General features: G+C 38.8%; 1 protein-coding gene across 2 annotated transcripts; it reads right to left on the bottom strand.

Annotated features, from left to right (window-relative positions):
- Nucleotides 1-14,898: 14,898 nt before the first annotated feature.
- LOC122868139 (zinc finger protein 239-like) lies at nt 14,899-19,257 on the bottom strand. Of its 2 annotated transcripts, none has more exons than XM_044179838.1 (2): nt 18,814-19,257; nt 14,899-17,481 (listed from the first exon to the last, which is right to left on the bottom strand). In XM_044179838.1, the coding sequence occupies exons 1-2, from the start codon at nt 18,842-18,844 to the stop codon at nt 16,562-16,564; spliced, it is 951 nt and encodes a 316-aa protein (XP_044035773.1). In that variant the 5' UTR covers nt 18,845-19,257; the 3' UTR covers nt 14,899-16,561. The 2 variants fall into 2 exon arrangements, with proteins under 2 accessions (XP_044035773.1, XP_044035762.1); XM_044179827.1 differs by having other exon boundaries at nt 18,837-19,245.
- Nucleotides 19,258-20,571: the final 1,314 nt, after the last annotated feature.

Here is a 20,571-nt window from a genome sequence, read left to right as displayed (position 1 = left end):
AAAGTGTATCCATCATAACAAATTATTTTATTAAATCAGTCAGTTTGTCACTACAGTTTTTATGAGTGTGAAAAGAAAATAGAGAATATTATCTCGCTATGATCTCTTTGATTTGTTTTTATCCTCTCTGTTGCTCAGAATATTCTCCTTAAAGAGCTAAAAAGAAGAACCCAATAAAACAATCAGGAAGATAGAGTTGGAGTGTTATGGACAGAAGGGCAGGAGACACCGAAGTGGAGACATTTTTTTATTTTTTTATTCAACACAGCACGTTGGTAAGTGATGGAGCAGTCTAGGCTAGCGAGTGGAGTACTGATACCGTCCTTTGTAGAATGGGGTTGGAGATTGGGAGCTGGAGCCACACACACTGGAGACTGGTGAACACTCGACTGGAGGAAGGGACACTGGAGTGGAAGCGCACACTGGCGTAGGAAAGGGACGGAAGCCAGATGTTGTCTTTTCATCGATGGGTAAGTCCGTAGTACAAACATGACCAGACAACTGGCTGATGTGAGTAGTGTGCTTTTATACTGCTGGTGATGAGGTGCTGATGGGGAGCAGGTGTGTGGTTAGAACTCTGGTGGGAGTGCGCTGTGATTGGGTGATCGTGGAGCCTGGCCTGTGCGTGACTCTGCGCGTTCTTTCTGCTTTCTTAGCATTTTCAGTCCCTCCTAATTTACCTTTTCTTCTCTCACCTGGCCGCTAGTTTTTTTTTTTTTTTTTTTTTTTGCCCAAATTTCACTGCCTGCCCTAAATCTACTCTCCTTTTATGTGGACAGTGTACCAGTAACGTTACCACGCTAGTTACAAACTGTCTGCGACTCACAGCACTTGATTACTATCCCGGCATAAGAGTTAAAAAGTTTTCTAATATGAAGTGTTGCATGGATTGTATTCAAGGCAAGGCAACTTTATTTACATAACACATTTCATACAGAGGGTCAATTCAAAGAAATAAATTCACTGACAAAGCAGAGGATATGGTGTCACCTTGTGTAAAGTTTACAATGCAGATACTTCACATTAGGTCTGGCAAAAAGATTAATTTAGTGCTGCTAAAGCTAGTCCACACATGCTAAATCAAATTATATTGGTGGGATGTCGAAGTTTAAATCTGATCCAAATCTTACTCTATCCTTACAACACGTCCTCATACCTAAACGACAGAAGAGGTCGATTGCCAATGACAGCCAAAACAGCGACAGGCGTGACGTTAAACACGTGGTTAACGTTGTGAAATGGTCACAGTTTGGTTAGGTTTAGGCAACAAAACCACTTGGTTAGGTTAAGGAAAAGATCATGGTTTGGGTTAAAATAAGTACGTTATGTAGGTGACATGTCACATTATGTAAGTGACATAAGTCTTTTGGTACCGGTCATAATTACAATATATAAGGCCGTTTTTCTGGTGAGGACGGCCTGTGTCATTATCCTAGTGATTACTTCGCAGATAAACTAGTAACCCCCCCCCCCAAAAAAAGGACTGAAAGGAATTGAGCCATTATTGAGACTTATTTTATCATTATTTCTATTATATTAGTACTTCTATTCCTGTGTGCAGGATAGTGAGCAGCTGTAAGGAAATAGTTTCCCCTGGGGATCAATAAAATATTTCTGATTCTGATAAGAGCTGGCCCCATTCAGAGAGCCGTAATTCCTGTCACTACTGACCACTCCCCTCCTCTATTTCCTTCTCTTTCTTCTCCTCTGGCTCCAGCATCGACTTAGACAGACTGAGAGCTGAAGCTCATTGTAATGCTGCACACAGCAGCACTGGAACAGAACACTGTCTCTCCTAGCTGAACTGTTAAAATGACCTCCATGTATGTCTGTGGTATATGTGGATGTCATTTATTGTAATAAATCCTTTACTTTTGGGTCAAAACACCAACAGAATCACAGCTTTGTGATTTCTTTTAGACAGAAATTTACATACCTGACAAAATAATTGATTTACTCAAATAAGGTGTTACAAAGTTTAAATTAGGTTGATGTCGCCTCACATGTTTAAACATTAAAGTTCACAAGAATCACATAGATGGATTTGTCCTTATAATGATTAGTTTGTGCTCTAAGTTCCGTTATTGAAGCTTCCCTTCACTTCCTCAGCCTCCACCTGCTTTGATTCGTCTCAATTATCCAGAGAGGCTTTCTACTGTGAATGTCATTTTGCTCTTAGTGTGTTATGATTGTTATGTTGTGTCAAACCATCAGGAAGCTCTATGTCTGTTTTACTCTGCTCTGTATGCAGCCATGGGGGGGTGTTAGTGTTTGGTGTCCCTGCGGAATACTTTGGATACTTGGGCAGCTGAATTCCATAAATGGTGTTTGCTGCATTTCACTGTTTAACATTATATGACAGTGACACTAAATGTCTTCAAATTGTCTGTCCTTCTCTCCCCAGGTAGGTCATTGTGTCTGTGATACAAAAACACTTTTACAGCGACAAATGTCAGCACTGCAGGGTTTCAGACACCATGTTGGTTATAGATTGCAGGTTAGGAAAACGTGCTAACAGGACATAAGGAGGGCAAAGTACATGTAAAATCCATCCAGGTGACCTTTAGATTTGAAAAGGTTGATTGGAGAAAGAAATAAAATATCAATTACGTACTTGTTTATCTATATACTGTGAAGTGGGATATTATACAGAGAAAAGAGAGAGCTGAAATCTTGTCAGTTTGGACATCTGTGGGCTCAAGCAGTGTTACCGCTGTAATGTGGAGGTCAGTGCCTCAAAGAACAGTCTGACCATTCATGCAGAAACACACATACACGACTGACTGCTGCTCTCTGAGGAGCCGAGACGCTCACTGACTCAAAGGCCTCCATGTCTCTGCTTCAGCTCGCTCCTGTGTTTCACTCTGACATTTTGATCGACCACCTCGGTGACTGACTGGACTAAATGTAGAATTACCTCTGAGGATACGCCGAGGGATATTTGTATGGCCAAACTTAAATTGTCAACAAGATTGTTTTTTACTTTGTCAGCTTGTCACGTTTTCACTGTGTGCGCTTTATAAAATGCTAATTTTAAAATGTTCCGAAGTTTATAATGTAACATGCTTTGACAGCTTTTTGCTAAAGTGCAATTTTTTTGTCACGCTATTGACACTATGTATCAACATGCCACAACCTAAGGAGAGTGAATGACCAAGACACACACACACACATACGTATTTGTATTTTTTAACTACAAGTCTACAATTGTTTTTATTATTATCTTATCTTACTTATCTGTATATATTTTAATAGCACATTTTTTCTGTTTATGTATATGTTTTAATTTCACACTTGCTTTGGCAATGTTAACGTCTGTTTCTCGTGCCAATAAAGCCCCACTGAATTGAAATATGTAGCTGTCATGTTCAATTAAATGTACATTGTGAGTGACCATGTACAAAAATACATTTAGCAATGACAAAATATGCCTTGTACCATTTAATACAAAATATCATGAATCACAGATTCAAGTTCCAATCATATGCCAACTCTGCAGAAAATATATGCCCATATATTGTGAAATAAGGGTAGCTAGCTAGGCTGAAAAAAGAAGAGAGATCTCTGAGAGATAACAGGAAGACTGAATGCACACAGCATAACCAAACTGAATTATATCCACTCAGGTTGTCTGAGGACCCTGTCCTGAACTGAGGTTATTATAAACTTGTTGTGGGAGTGTATCATTTCAAAACAAATCTCTCCAAAGCTCATACACAGTATAATAAATAATAAAGTATAAGGCATTTGAGTACCTGGAAATATTGCAGCACACCTTGAAATTGCATAGAGATGAGGGTGAACTGAGATTGTTGTTTTAATGGAGAGTGGATTTAGAGTAGAGCTTATTGATCTTATCAGTTGTTTGGAATGGTTTTCTAAACAGCCTCTGATTGCATTCATGCTCCACAGACGTATGACTTGCATGAGCTTGACTAATGGACGTCTCATCAGTGGAACAGCTGCAGTCTCTAAGAAAGAGAGCTAACTTTTATCTAACGTTCATGATTCCATATTTCAAAAGACAGATGAGCATATATTCTAAGACCAGTATTTCCCTGACAAAGTTTTAATAAAGCTATTATCCTCAATTTTATTTCAGTTTTCTTTGGTGACAAAAGTAATGAAATGGCTTTATGTACAGGATGGATGCCTCTTTTTGGCTTGAAACTATTAAAGTTATATGTATTGTCTTCAAATCATTCAGCTCTCAATAGTTTTTAAGAACCCAGCTTTTGGCAGGATGCTGGAGAAAGAGTGCAGTAAATCACTTCCATCACTTATTGTGTGCCTGAAATCCTTTATCATTTCCTGGAGCTAGGCCAGTTCGTTTAATGGGTTAGTCTATTAATGTTATTGATTTTCAGGGTAATTCTTTCATCGGGATAAATAACAAAAGGGGAGCCCCGGGGACCCGAATGGGGCACCCCTAATCCTGATGTATTCATCCAAGCCTGTCCTCTCTGTCCTCTCGTCACCCTACTAAGGTCAAAGCACCGGGGTTGTTTGTGAGTATCCTCCATTATGAAACTTCATCTCTAATGAGGCCCACTAAACTCAGTGCCCAGTGAACCAAGACTCCCTCACACCATCATTTGATTTCTCTCTCTTTCTCTTGCCCCTTTTCTCTTCCTCTTATACTGTCAATACAAAGTAGTACAAAGTGTTATAGTTCCAGTATTTCAGTAACTTTACTTTAATTTATAGTTTATCTACCCACAGTAACGTCAGAATAACCTGGTAGCAATTTACCATGGGAAAATGACCTTATTTATAAAAGTTGTTGTAATTATTTTTACAAGTATCACAAAAAATGTGTGTTTTTAAGTTGCATAACTTGCCCAGAAATAGCTTATTGTGACTGAAATTGATAACCATAAATTAAACATTGTGGCTGAAGCCAAATTCAATATTGCTGGGAAACGTTACTCACAAAGTTGCTTGATAAATGATATTTATTATCCAAATATTAACTTTGGTTTAAAGGGATATTTTCTGGTAAACCTAGACAAGCAAACATTTAGAGAAAGGGGTGCTTCTGCATGTGACTCATACAGTATGTTGCATGTCACTCATGTCATTCTCCACTTAAAACTGTCCAGTGAAGCAGAAAGGCCATAAAAAGATCTTGTAAAAACAGCATGCGATGCAGTGTGTGAATACATAACCAATAAGGGTTAGGCGATAACAGGAGGCAAAGAGCACCGTAACAGGTCCTGGTAAAAGTTTATGGAACAATAAGTAAATGATGACATTTAAAGCAAAAAATATGGAGAAAAAAAATAAGCCTTCATGCTAGCTGCTGTTGCTATGCCTGTCAAGCTTTCCATTCTCACACGGCGACCCTGGCAGATTTCCATCTTGAAATTCAAGTAATTTTTGAAATAATGGGTCACATATGTTATTTCACACAGAAGAGGAAAAAAAGCAGGCTTCACATTTCTAGCTGACAACTATAGATTTTGATGGCTGAAATAACGACTGTCATTAGCATTTTTTTAAGAGTTGTATACAAGGTACAAGGTAATTTATTTATCATTTCACAACACAAGGTTATAAAACAAAATTAGTTTTTAGTCCCTTCATGCTACACACATTCAACATAACAGATAATTACATTTATATTATAATAGGGTAACATAAAATAAATAAAATAAAATAAAACAATATATACATATTAAGTTATTTATATGCATATATACATACACATATTACACCTAGTAAATAATTCTGCAGTGCATTTTTTTATTTGCATCTGGTGGAATGTAAACAGCAGACAGAGATAGTGATGATAATATGGTTGCCAGTTTCACATAAAAAGTTCGACATTTGGGAAACAGTGTCTGTCCACTTTGCCTGCATTTGAGTACCAAGCTTCATCATGTAAACACAGAGTCCGCCTCCTTTGATCTTTCTGTAACACGATTCGCCCATCCAGTGCTTGATCTGGGATGTTGATGGAGCAGGTCTCTATAAAGATGTGGGCACAACAGTATGTGATTTCCCATTGCTTGGCCAGCCTGAGTCCCATTTTGTCCAGACCAGAGATCAGCCAGGAGCAGCCTTAAGTCCAAGCTGGGCCAGCATGGCTCCCATCCCGGCTCTCTTTCCTCTCCTCCTGGGCGATCACAGCAGCCTCCGTGGTGCCTTGTCCGGTTGATCTGGTTCAGGGTCCGCTGCTCTTTAATCCAAACCCTCTTCCTTTTCCGATGACGACGATGATGTATTACTGTCATTGATAATACATGTTTCAGCAATAAAGCCAGGGAAAAAAATAGATGTAAAAACAAGAATATAGCTAGCAGAATTTGAAGGTGCACAGATGTTGCCATGGTCATAATCTCCTGTTCTAGTCGATTTGAACAATTTTGGCTTAGTTCTTTAAAACAAATCCAATCAGACATAATTCAATGATGTTTTAGCATTAAAGAGGAAAAAAATATCAGATTAAAACAAAAATGAAGCTAAGTTTGGAGGAGCTACCGGCCACTGAATCTACATGCGCAGCCATTGCCATATTTACCTAACTGAAGCTAATGCTGACTATAAAACTGAAAACGGTATCTTTTCACTGTTTCCAGTTCATTTATTTTAAAACAACAAATCTGTCAATGGGTCTATATGATTGCTGCATGATACATAATATCTTATAAAATTGAGGCTAAAGACATGTCCAAAAGGATCATCAAGTAGCATGCTCACAAGTTGATGATTCATGTAGAAGACATGGAAATGAAGAAGTAGCATTGTACATGTAGGGTAGAGCTAGTTAGCCCCAGTATTATAGTACTCACATACAGTGGATGTTCTAGTCCTAAACATGGCTTCCTAACTTTGAACAGGGCTGAACAGGGTTATGTGAGCTCACGAAATAATGATAGTATATGCTCCTTGGTTTTGGAAGTGACGCTAGCGTCACTCACTTGTTAGAGTCCCATGCATACCCTTCAACACGTGGAGAAACCCAAAGCTTGACAGGCCTGCTGTGCCTAGTTACAGTTCCTAACCTACGATTGGACAACCGCTATGTGTGGTTAGCAAACAGTAAATTGCACCAAGGTTCCCCGGTATATTTGATAAGTGAAATATCTTGTAGGCATTTTTATATATGAAATTAGTAACTTATAGAATTGTTTTAACATTTGCAGATACAACCAGCTAGCCTCTGGAGTGTTTGATCTGTTCTGTCAAACTGCAGGTGGTTCTAAGGAGGGCCAACAACATGTGTGCCATCTAATGCATATTTTCGTCCCTCCCTGTTGATTTGCTATCCCTCACAGCATCATAAAACTCTAAAGCTGGGTAATTTATTTTGCCACTTACAGGCGATCACTGCCAGTAGGTGGAAAAACACACAGATTTCCCTGTTTGCCTGGACAGGGGGATCAGAAATATGACTGCACATGTAATCCTGGAGACTTATGGCCTCAGACAGTGCATGTGCACATAGGCCGACATCAACATTAAAAGGCCACTGTGAAATATGATGGCAGGGCCAAGAGACAGCCAGGCTGCAAGAGAGAGTGAGAGCGAGGAGGAAGTGATGGATGGGGAGAGAGGAGGGGGGGAAAGGAAGGAGAGAGGTGTGGAGAGGTGAAGAGAGGGACAAATAAAAATGCTATTATTATGTAAGGAAAGAGGTAGAGACACAAGGATGAGGCCTAAATTTGAAATCAGCCTTAGTTTTATTAGCTGTGCACTGAATAAGTTTTATTTGCCTTACAGTATTACTTGCAATGCATCAGTATATTTGATCTGTTGGGTGTCTGACTGAAAAAACAGATATTTGACTGTGCAAATGAGCAATGCATGGGATCAAACATTATCTTTGCAGAATGGGTGCAGCTGGCATAAATGCTTGATTCTGCATTTCTCTTCTGAATCCCTGATGGGGTGAACTTCATTTGTTCTAGACATTTTTCTTGAATTCAGAGTAACTCCGATGTGGGATGAACAGATGTGAGTGAGAAGCCAGAATCTTGTGTCCTGTGTTTGCTTTTATATGTTCTTTTCTCTGTGTCTCTCCTGCACAATAACAATTCTCCCAATACCTCTTAACTCCTAGACCTAGACACATATTCTCCAATTTCTATTCTTCTGTTTCACTATTATGTGTTTCGCCCTGTGAGCCTCTGAACAACTCAATTTCTAGTAGCATCTTATACCCAAGCATTTGCCTCCAGCTGTTTCCTAAAGCTGGCAGTAAGAGGAAGAAACAAAAGTGAAGTGGGTACTGTACTGCTGATGGTATTTGTGACTGATGTCTGTAATCCTATTATAGACAAATTAATTTCCTGCAATGCTTATTATGGATTTTCCAAGAGATTATAGTAATTAGTCCACATGGCAGATCATATTAGTGTAAAGCCACAACTCTTTACAGCACAAGAGACTTATGAGGCCAAACTCAATAGGAGGGAAGGACTATTTAATAATTAGTCCTTGAGTTTTAATATATTGGGTTCAAGAATTGATTTTTTACACTTGCATACCCTTTGTGACCTTAATTTCAATTTCCAGTTACTGTAAAGGACTTACATGCTGGTGACATTCTTCATGTACACATTTGCCTAAAAAAAGAAAACACAATACCTTAACATTCGAATGTGCAATTATTGTGTTCACACATGATGTCCTGTGAACTAAAAAGCAGCTCCGACACCAGTGAAATGATAGAACCAGGGTTGTCAGTTGTGCTTTTTTTTTTATATACCTGCATCTTATTTAAGCAGAATGAAGATCTTTCCTACAGAAGGATATTGAATATATCTTAAACAAATACAAATTAACGGGGGGGTAGAATTGTTTTTCATAATGTTGAGGTATTCGCCCATGCACAATAAAAGAAAAAGACACAAGTTTGACAGGTCACAGCAGGTAATGTATTTAAAGTGGCTATAATCAATATTTTTATAATAATAATGAACATAGTGGAGCATTTAGCAGCTAAAGAGACAGATATTTCACTCAGGAGGAGAAAACAGGGCTAAAAGGAGAGTGATTATTGGACTCATCAGGTGACAAGAAACATGATTCCAAATGAATCATAATGTTGTTCCATATCTCTTGGATGTGTAATTAGCCAGCAGTTCGCTACCAAGTTTGAAGATATCATCTTAAAAGGTGATATGTCAGAGTTGTGTTCACAGTAGAAAATCAGTTATCATAGGTTTGGGACATACTACCAATATAATACAATACTAACACTAACACACAAAGACAAAACTAACTAACTAACTATTGATATATGATATTTACTGTAGTATAGCTCAGGAGCCCGCCTATAGCCACCAAGTTAAGTGAAACAATAAATACAGTTGATCAATTAATGAAAGGTTAGTCAAAAGTGATGCACCTCAGGACAAAACCAATAAAAAAAGTAATACATATGAAACAAAACCTTAAAAATTATGATATATACATCCAACATCATAGATATCTTATAGCTTTTTACTACTTTTTTATGCTTTTAAATAGGGATGCACCAATCCAACTTTTTCTGTCCCGATGTCAAGGCTCCCATTCCCAAATAAAAAATCTATGTACTTCACTGTATGGGACTCATCACAATCATTCTTGTGCAAGGTAGCACGGGTAGTTTTCAGGAAAGTTAGTTTTAAAGTGCATTTGAAAGAGAAATCTCAATCCATATACCCAACATATATTTTCCTAAATAATGAAATTATTACGCAACATGTACAGTATATATCTTCATCATTCTGTTGAATTATCTCTCACAGTATGTAAAAATCTATAACGCTGCAGTCTTAAATGACCTTCAGGGCATCACATTAGTTAGTGAGTCCACTGACAACACATTACTGACTTACTGACCACACATTAGTAGGAAAGCATCTGACCCTCAGATCACTTAAGTTCCTGCCAACACATAATATATGCTTTCATTTCCACAGTCCTCCAGAGGCGGTGTTGTATCTAGAGATAAAACAGGGATCATACAGATAGGTGCAGAACAGAGCGATGTGTCATAGAGCGGTCAGACAGAAGCTGCAGGATATGTGAGGTGGGAGAAACTAATGAATTTCAATGAATTCATTTTTTTCAGCTGACACAAGTATGTGTGTGAGTGTTTGGGGTACAACCAGAGATAGCTGGAACATTAAAACATCCCCCGATATATCATGTTTTCCACTAGTACTATTGGATCGATTAGAGTTGATTTATACAAGGAAATAACATATCATCAGCACAAATGACAAGTTATTTATTTGTACCTAAAACCAGAACTGTAATCTGAGACCCAGCTTCATTTCAGGATGAGTTACAGTTGCCGCAAAACTAATACATAAATAAATAAATATCTAAATAAGAGCCTTAACATGATCATTCTATTGTGGTGGTACAGACACAGTTTCAAGATTCTTTTCATGCTTGCTGAACAGTAACACAGTGAGGAATTCTTCTGATCTAAAATGTTCTGGCAACATTGAGGCACTTTTCCATGTCTGTTCCACCTACTCAGGCAAACAGTTCTCAAGGCTGCCCCGAATCATCTGCTCAGTAACTGTCAGTCAACTCTGAATCAGCCAACTGTCAGTTTGGGCCAAAATCATAAGCAGCAGCCTGCTATCTGACATCTCCGAGGAAGATCTTTCTGTAAACATTCCCTGACGTAAATGAACATAACTAACAGAATAGTGTCTTCTCTGCATTAAATTATTATGAGCAAGTGAGCATCAGTATATATCGCGACAATGCCGTTTTGTTGGCATTTACTGAACATAATTCCTGCTGAATAAAAACTGCTCTGCTGGCTCCATCTGAGTAAATATTTGCCATCTGCTACCACTGTTGCAAACCAAACTCTGAGCGAGCAAGCATCACGCTATTAGATGAGAGAGCACCATTTGACTGATTGACAAATTTGGCTCATGGTTAGGGGTGGAACAAATAAAGAATACTGTGAGATATCATGATACGGTTTCTTGTGATATATTATAGATACACTGGAACCAGTATCGTGATGTGCTCTGTTGCAATACTGACTTTGCGACTCTCAGCAGTCCGTTCGGTTAGGTTAAAGGATCCCTGTGGAGTTTCAGACCTCTAATAGCGCTATGGAGCAGTTTTTCTATGAGTGGGTCCCCGTTTTGACGCACATGCGTGCTCATGTGGGTGTCACAGTACACATTCCTGCTAATGGTGTCACATGATTCCACTGATCGACAGGTGGCAGAAATGCACCAAGATATGCAGCAATGCACCAACAAAGGCAGAGAAGAAGACTGCTTCCTAATAAACATGAATGTAGGATTCAAACACTATTTCTTGGCCAAGCACAGTTACTTCCTGGAGTCTCCACTGGTTGCCTGGCAACCTCACGGTGATGACACGGTAAGAAAGCGAATAAGCATATTCCCCAAAATGTCAAACTGTATGTTTAAGGCTGTTTGACATTTTAATGATGACACTTGTTCATGATGCGGGAATAAGCATATTCCCCAAAATGTCAAACTGTATGTCTAAGGCTGTTTGACATTTTAATGATGACACTTGTTCATGATGCGCATGTTCAAAAAATGAAACTCCAGGCATACACCACTTCCTCTCAGTAGTCTATCAAATGAAAAACTGTTTATGTGTATGAAATAGAGTAAATGACTGATTCCTGCCTTGCGAAAGACTATGTTCCCATTTTAAGTAATTTACTGACACAGGATGTAAATTGACCATAAAGTTGATCATAAAGTTGAATTCTTTTAGTTGTCATAATAAACTATGACGTTTTATACAGTGTTCTCCAGTAAATAACAGCACAGACTGGGCTAATAGAAACTCTTCTCTCTTGGTCTCCTGGACAGGTGTGGAGTGGCTTCCTGCAGGGCCACAGGAAAATAGTGTACAGGCTCCCTGCAGGCTGTTCTGAAGAGATGAAAGCTGTTTCCCTCGAGTGAAAGAAAAGTCAATAGAAAATGTGTATCTGACACACAAAGCTGACTTACAAAAACAAACTAGAGGCAAAAACAGGTACATATACAAGTAAAACAACAAGTGCATACACAACATACACTGCACTACACATCAGGTACAGTATGTGTTGTTTAATGTCCACGCCTCAGGCTTCTCAGTGGAGGAGCAGTTTCTTGCTCAGTCACATTACACTGTTTTATACTCTTTGAGTGATATTAATCTCCAATGCCCTCTGCTTCTAACCAGACCACAAACCATATTTCTGAAACCTAATATTTATGTCATCCTCATGGGTCATGCCATCTTCACTGAGTGCTTACTCTGGAGATGTGAATGAGATCCCTGAAGAACACACTCATCTCACCACTCACTCCATCAGTCGGCAGCTGTCAAACATTGAAACCTCCATAGCTCATAAAATATTGATGCTCTCTGCTATTTTTACATATTAAGGACATAGTGATTGATCAACATTTTCCTTGATGGGAAGTTAGGAAACCACTGTGTTCCTAGAATTATTTTGGATAACATTTTCTGACAAAATAGGCCATAGTGGCCTTTTTAAGAATGCAATCGCAAATGTGTATCAATAGACATCAGCTATAGTATAAATTATCAGCTCAGTAGCTGCATGATAATTAAATTCCTTTTATTTCTGTCAGTATTATTGCTGGGTTGTTCTCCACTGAATCCCTGGTTTTCTTCCAAGATATTTCCAAAGTTTACTGAATGTTTTCCTCTATGTCACCGGGTCAAATTTACAAATAGAATTTGAAACATGATATGACAACACAGAGACCTGACAAATACACCAAAAGGTAATGTGGAAATGCCAGACAGGCTTGCTGTGATCATTTTACAGTTTAATTACTTTCTACCAAAGGAATAGTCCAGATGAAAACTGCTAACTGCAAGGTAACATGGACACTGATTTTGTAAGGAGAGGTTGCTGTTGAATATATACATTTTCATACAAAACCACAAACAGACTTCCTTTCAAATCCTTTTGGGAGGGGGGGTGGAGGCAGAAATCTCAGATATGTATTGTATATTTCAAAATCTGGCCAAATAAGGCCAAAACTATCTGCCTGGCAGGATACCACAAGAGGATATATTTTTTCATAAATTTGAAAATGTATCACATATTTTATGTATCAATTACGTGACAGTTTATAATTAACCTCTGAAAAGCCTGCAGCTGAAGCTCATTGTGAAATATAAGTGCATTTTTGTCATAAGAGACACATGGAGGGGTAGATTTTAGTAATGAAATGCTGAAGTAAGTTGAAGCAAACTTTTATGGTGACAACAACTGTTTTAAAAGATGAGCAATGCTGCATGTTTTGCATTGAGTGTAACATATATTTCTGTGTTAACAGTTAGCAAAAAAAAAGTATTCATTCAGAGGTGGGAGCCAACACTGGAACTGATTGAATGGATGATTACACTGCAGGTTTTGATTTGATTGTCTGTGATTGGGTAACGTAATCACGAACGTAATCATGATTTTGTAATTAGTCTCAATATTCACGGCTGCTGGCAGACATGTCTTTATTGTCGACATAGAAACAGAATAAATTGGTATGACTGTGCTAAATATCACAGAAATGTGTGAGCATCCCATCACATCTTAAGAGGCATACTTCATGAAAATGGCATTGAAAACATACTTCCTAGTTCTAAATGATATCTGGTGCATAAATCTTCCAGTGACTGTCTCTCTCTTAAGCTTGTAGGCGGCCATGTGTAAACACATCGTCCAGCACAATGTTGCACACAACCAAATACGTTTAAATTAGTAGTTGTCAGCGAATTCATAACGTGTAGAACAAACTGAACATACTATGAAGCTATATGATCTCATGACGGCAAAGGCAAATTCCAGTTTCCACTTCTTCCTTTAATAAACGTATTAATGTAAATGTAGCTGGGGAGCCACTGATTGCATTTAACCAATCACTCAGATCAAATTTAAAAAATCTGCCCTGGCAGGTGGCAATTTAAAAAATATTGTCAAGCATGCTCATGAAAAACATTGAAATGGAAAGTACCCCACCAGGTGTTGCATATCTGTTACTACAAAATAAAACAATGAACCAATATTTTTTTTTACACATTGTCAAAATTCTTTGAGGATTGAATATTAATTTGATCTTTTTTTATGCACAGCAGTAGGATTTAAGTTTGGAGTTAAAATTGCATTACTGCAGTTGAGAAAAATATTTCTGTTCTCCAATAGGCCGTTTTCACAGTGGACATTTGGACTTGTCATTGTAGGAAAAACACAGTTGTTACTAATAACATCAACAATGCCTCTGTCTTCAAGTGTCCCAGTAAGCCATGACAGTGTATCTGTGAGCCAGCATGCACCATTCATTTTATTTTTTACACCCATGCTTTACCCACTGTGACATGTCAAGATGTCTTCCATGAAAAAGGTCTATTTCCCTAAAATATTTATCAGGTGATAAATATTAAACATTTTGTTGATATTCCTGTTGATAAACCTTATTGCTCAATTAACCTTTCTTGGGATAGTTTGACTTGTCAAACAGAGGTGTTATTAATAACACCTCAATTATATTGCCTACATTGAATTTAGGAGTTCAAATTCCAGCGCCCTGATGCACGCTGCCTCACTGCCACAGTCATGGCTTACTGGGACACTTGAATACAGAGGCATCGTTAATGTTATTAACCGTTACAGTTATCTGATTTTTAGCAGTTTTAAGTTCATTCTGAAAAAGGCTAATTTTTTATTGTCCACTTAACTGGTTTTATTAGCAACATTTTTACATAACTTTTGTAAAGTCTGTATACAGAGACCTGTCCCCCAGAAGCGACTGGAGGTTAGCATCTTTACTACCTATAACAGTAGAGCATGTAGATAGCACTGATCATCAGTACCATTTCATGTTAGATTCGTAAAATTAGCTTTGCTTACATACAAGACAATTACAATAGATACTCAATTACTACTTTATTAAAAAATAACATTTAATATGCAATGATACAACACTGTACAGTAGTGTGTGTGCAGGGGCAGCAAAGGTGTCCCAGAGAAGACTGTGAGTGAAGGGCTGCTGGTCAGCTGTGAGGACGTCCTGTAGTTGTCTCATGCTGCATTCATCACAGATGGAGGGATCGCTGGTGTTCATCCCAGAGAAACAACTGAGCTTTGACACACTATGAAGGTATCAATTTTTATTTAGTTCATCTCTTTGCAGGACATTCAGATGCAAATTGTTATTTTATGTTTTTAAAATTGTTATTGTCATGTTTATTCCTACAACAAGCAGGGTCAAATTCCATGGGAAACCCTGAGTTTCTGACTTTTATAATAGCTGTTTCAAGTCAGACATTAGTATTTCTGGTATGCCCTCATGTTATGAATGCAGCATTAGTCCTGAGAGGAGAAAGGTAACTGTAGGGTCTACTGATCAGGGGGGTCAGTCCAAGATGGGCAGAGGAAGTACCTGATTCCATGATAAACAAACCACCACTTCTGAAAATCAACCACAACTGAGGCCACTCCAAAAACACCTCACATGTGAATGACAATTGTGTTGGAAACGCACATAAATCTTTGCAGATTGAGTCCCCAGAAAAAACGCAGATAGGTTCAGCTAATACTGTATGGCCCTATTATAGAACGAATTTCTGCATCGTCTTAGACAGACGCCATAGTGCATGTCATTAAAAAAAAAAAAAAAAAAAACAAACACCACAAAATTCCTAAATGCATGGTAGATTCGAGACTAGTGGTATTTTACAGAATATCACATTATTTCACAAAATAGTGGAGCAGTCTCACAATAAATGTGTCCATATTTCAATGGACAACATGAAGCACTGACAATGTGAGATGGCAGTATTTAGCTTTGCAACAACGTAACAGCACTCAGAAGAAAAAGGAAGTTAAAATAAAGACTAAAATGGAAATAAGTGCCAGGTCAGACTTAAGAGGGCATTTCAGTAGCTTTTTGTTTGCCTAAACTTTGTCATTTGTCTAATTGCTACATGAAAAACAAAAAAACTACTGGCAGTGTTAGACTAAGCCAGAAGACACACTGGCTTCATTTGTCAGACCATCAATTCTCTAGTTAACTGAGAAATTAAGATGAGATAATTTCATGCTTACACTGACTCTTCATTTTTGGTCCTAAAATAGTTGTTAAGTCTGCAGATTTTAAACTTAAGTGTTAACTTATGAATATGAAGTGAATGGTTGATAATACCATGACCGTGCTGAACATTGTTGCATTTCTTAATGCATCTCAGTTTCAAGGCATATGTGGAAGACTTCATCATGCTAATTATATGACTAAGGAAAGGCTAGATAATTCATAAAGGCTAGCTAATAACTCAAATTGTGTCTTAGAGATTTAATACTCAGTGACAAGTACAAAATTAAGTAAATGACATACTAAACTGGCTAATACAAATTCTATCGAGGGACTAGGCGTGGAGAAGTATTAGGTTAGATAAGAAACTTTCACAAAGAGTTGCAGAATCCCTAGTTCTTGGAAAGTAGAAAAAAGCCTTGTCCTAATGGCAGCAATTTTAGCTTTTTGTAGTAAAGTTTCCCACATCAATATGATTCACAAACAGGGTTGTTTAAAAACTTGCATCATTGCCCTGAGAAATATGTTCCCTCGCGGCTATGGGTCTGGAGATGCCTTTTGATTTTGTCAGAACGGCTGAAGCATTTGCCACACACAGGGCAACTGTATGGCTTCTCCCCAGTATGGATCCTCATGTGTACCTTCAGGTGAGCCATCTGTGTGAAGCCCTTTCCACAAATCTGGCAACGGAAGGGTTTTTCTCCAGTGTGGCTACGCTGGTGCTCCTGGAGTCTGCCGGAGGAGCTGCAGCATTTCCCGCATACTCCACAGCGGTAAGGTTTTTCTCGCGTGTGCACTTGTACATGCACATGCAGGTGGCCAATGTGACTAAACGCCTCACCACAAACCTTGCAGCAAAAGGATGATATGTGGCCTTGTAGGGGTGATTTTTGATGGGGGCAGTCCACGGCATTGGCTCCTTGGTTGCGCATGTGTGAGGCCTGTCCTCTGTTAGTTCCAGTTCCAGTTCCCTTAGCACCAACCATCTGTCCTCCATTCTCAACCCCAATAATGTCAATGTTATTCTCATTTGAGCAGTTTGGGTTGACTGGCGCGAGGGGCTGGGCGCCGCTGTTGGAGGAAGTAGAGCCTCTGTGGCCTCCTCCACTCTCTACTTTCACATGCCTTGAGGAGCCTCGAGATCCAGGATCCCTCTCCCTGTTCTCCACACCTTGACTCTGAGGGAGGTTGGATGTGTGGGGACCGTCCTGGGGATATTCGTTTCCAACACGCGGGGGAGTGAACATGTTCTCTGGTGTGCTGCAAGATCCGTGCCCACGAAGCTGATCATCTCCTTGGTTGGGCCGGAGATCTCTTTTATCCTTAATCTGAATAGGGATACGCTCTTCGTGCCCCATGCTGGGACTCCACTCACGCCGTGGATGCTCACCATCCTCCTCGTCCAACAGCGCCATGGACGGGCGATCTGAGAACACAACAGGAGGAAGAGGCTCAGATGAAAATATTAACTACATTGCTGCAGACACAAGCGTGTCCATGGCACAGTGCAACGTTAGTTGAACTACATACGCCATACGGCACTTGCAGTTCACAGAGTTTCATAGTTTGCTTGTGAAGGTTGTATTTAAATATCAAAATGGACTTGGTCATCAACTTAGTTGTAGTTGAACACAAGGGGAAAAGACTGTAAAGCTATGGCAGAGCCACCAGTGCACATGTTTTACACTGCAGTTACCATTTAACTGCAGTGTTCTTCTGTAAAACACCCCTTTATTAGACATCTTTTCCATCAAAAATGCAAAGAGCTGAACTCACTACCTTGTTGACTGAAACTAACAGAAAAAGTTTTTTAATAGAAATGTCTAAACTGTGGTGATTCACAACATGTCTAAATTCTAACTGAGCTGGTCAACGTACAGTTCATCCCCAGGAAACTGTTTAGCAGAGGTGGCAATTCACCCAAATTCTGACACATCTTGTTTCACTATCAGTTTAGTTACAAAATAATGGCCGAAACAATAGACACTCTAATTTCATGTATTTTACTCCACTATAAAACAGTCCGGGAAACCCTGAGTACGTACATATAAGTCAATACTGTATGTGATGCCTAAATAAAGAATTCACCCCCTTGGAATTTAAAGTGTTGTATAACATTAATTCAAAGTAGATGTAACCTGAACATTTGACACTGCTAACAGAAGAAAAGGCTGATGTCAAGTTAAAATTGTCGAGTGTACGTAAAACAAATTTCTACAAACCAATTGAAATTAACAGTGCGTGACTTATTTACACTCATAAATAATAACACCTTTGGCAACACTTCGGCAGCGGTTTCAGCCATGGGTCTATGTGGATAGGGAGTTTAAATAGTGGAGTAAACTAACACAAACACTGTGACACAACAGGTGAATATTGTGTATTCCTTTTGTCAGTGTTCACTTCTATCGGTCCCTGTCAAATAAATCATGAATTAGTACAATGACTACGTCAAAATGCACAGAAGTATCCATACATAACGTTAGCTAAATGCTAACCCGACTGTAGGCTAGTCTGTTAACCTAGCAGGTTGGCTAATGAACAAAGGTTGCTAACGCGCTAGCCGCTCCACAACAACAGAAGCTAACGTCAACTAGCTCGCTAAAGGCTAAAGTTAACTTGCTTGGAAGTGGGGTAACATTATTCTGAGGCAATTTATTGTGTTGTTACATTGGTCCTGTACGCAGCCATTTCCGTTTCACTGCCTAATGCCACCCCACAAATTCGGCTGCTCGGACATAAAGGGACGCAACTGCACCGTTAGCTTTCAGCACAGCTAACCTGGCCATATTTCAATTCCAGCGTCTCGCAGCCTGCGTCTCAGATGGTCGTTCTCCCGCTCCCTGATAGCTATCTCCTCCTGGTACTCTAAAATAGTGTCCTCTACAGATTTGTAGATCTCCTGCGCCGCAAGCATGAGACGCTCAGTCAAAAAGACGTTTAAAAACTGCAACTTGGTCATTTTCTTGGGTTGCACGGAGCTCTTGCTATCATCCAAAATGGACCAAAAAAAGATGCTCGAGCCAATCACGTGACCCGTAGTTGTTTCTTCTTCGTCTTCTCCTCATTTTCATTCTTTCCCCCAAGATGTTCTGCGACCCCGCAGATTCCGACACATGAGTAAGGGTTTCAGTCTTGACAAAATCCCTTTGCGGTTAGGTTATATTCCGGCGTTGCAGAAATGACTGGTTTGGGTTAGTTCAGGTTTAAATGAGTTAACACTAATCAGGTCTCAGAATCTGACGGGTCACAGAATATGGTGTAACACCTGCTACTGTCACCGTGACAGAACAACATGCCCTACATACGTGCGACATTTAGCAAATTGAAATATATTGCAAACAAAAGTGGCAATATGTTTCATTCTAACCAAATGTCCTTCTTATGAGAAATGGTAGTTTAACATCAATGGAATTAACCTGTGGTTTCATGGTTAAATCTATGAACAAGAAATCACTCAGTGATGCTCAGCACATAAAAATGCAAAGGCTAACTGTTTCCTGCTTGTTTCCTGACAGCCTCCTTAATCAGTTTTCTCATTGAGGTAAAAATCTTACACATTTAAATGAAGCCATACATACATAAAACTCATCATTATCTTTATCATCAGCATCAGTACCATTGTCAAGTCTAGAAGTCGATTCCTGCACCAGTCACCACACATCTGTATAGTAAGTATAACATGCAGTTTTAGTATCATTTACTTCTATTAGGCTATTCTGTAATTTACCTTGTCGAAACTGTTTACATGTACCACATGTTCATTTGCACTACCGGACTATTTATTTATACATATACTGCATCATTTGCACTCCTGCCATCTGTATATAATGTCCATAGTACCACTTGTAAAATATGCATTTATGTACACCCTTTATATCCTGCACTTGCTTACTGCACTTCTGGTTAGACCTAAACTGCATTTTGTTGCCTTGTACTTGTACTTGTGTAATGACAATAAAGTTGAATCTAATCTAATCTTATCAGTTAGAGAATTCAGTATGCATCAGACAAGGGATTGAGACATAAAAAGTAAACGAGACACTGTTTGGCATCTTTGCTCAATAGTTGAAAGAAAAGTTAAGCAATTTAGGTATGGGCCTTATAATAATCTTAACAGGTGGTTCTCACTTTTAAAGCAAACATAGAGAAAGTGAACACATAGGGACGCCCCAGTGCAAGCACCTTCAAATCCCAAACAAAGAATTCTGCATCTTTGTGTGAAAATGTGCCATCTGAGTAATAACAGAAGTCCCAAATATAATGTGGTTTAGTGTATACTGTATCACAGACTCATGGGCACCAACATTGCAGTATTACAGAGTTCAGAGATCTCTATTGTCATTGTCAAAATAAAAAAATAACAAAAGTACCAAATACCAAATGTCAAATTTAAAAACAGTTGATTATTAATAAACAAATATCAATATGTGAATATCATGATATAAATATCTATATATAAATATAAGCACGGCAGATACTTAAATATAGTGAGTAGTGAAATAAAAATCTGTTG

This window comes from Siniperca chuatsi, linkage group LG2 (genome assembly GCF_020085105.1).
Source record: "Siniperca chuatsi isolate FFG_IHB_CAS linkage group LG2, ASM2008510v1, whole genome shotgun sequence".
NCBI classification, from domain to species: domain Eukaryota; kingdom Metazoa; phylum Chordata; class Actinopteri; order Centrarchiformes; family Sinipercidae; genus Siniperca; species Siniperca chuatsi.
This window is presented reverse-complemented; position numbering and strand designations above follow the sequence as displayed.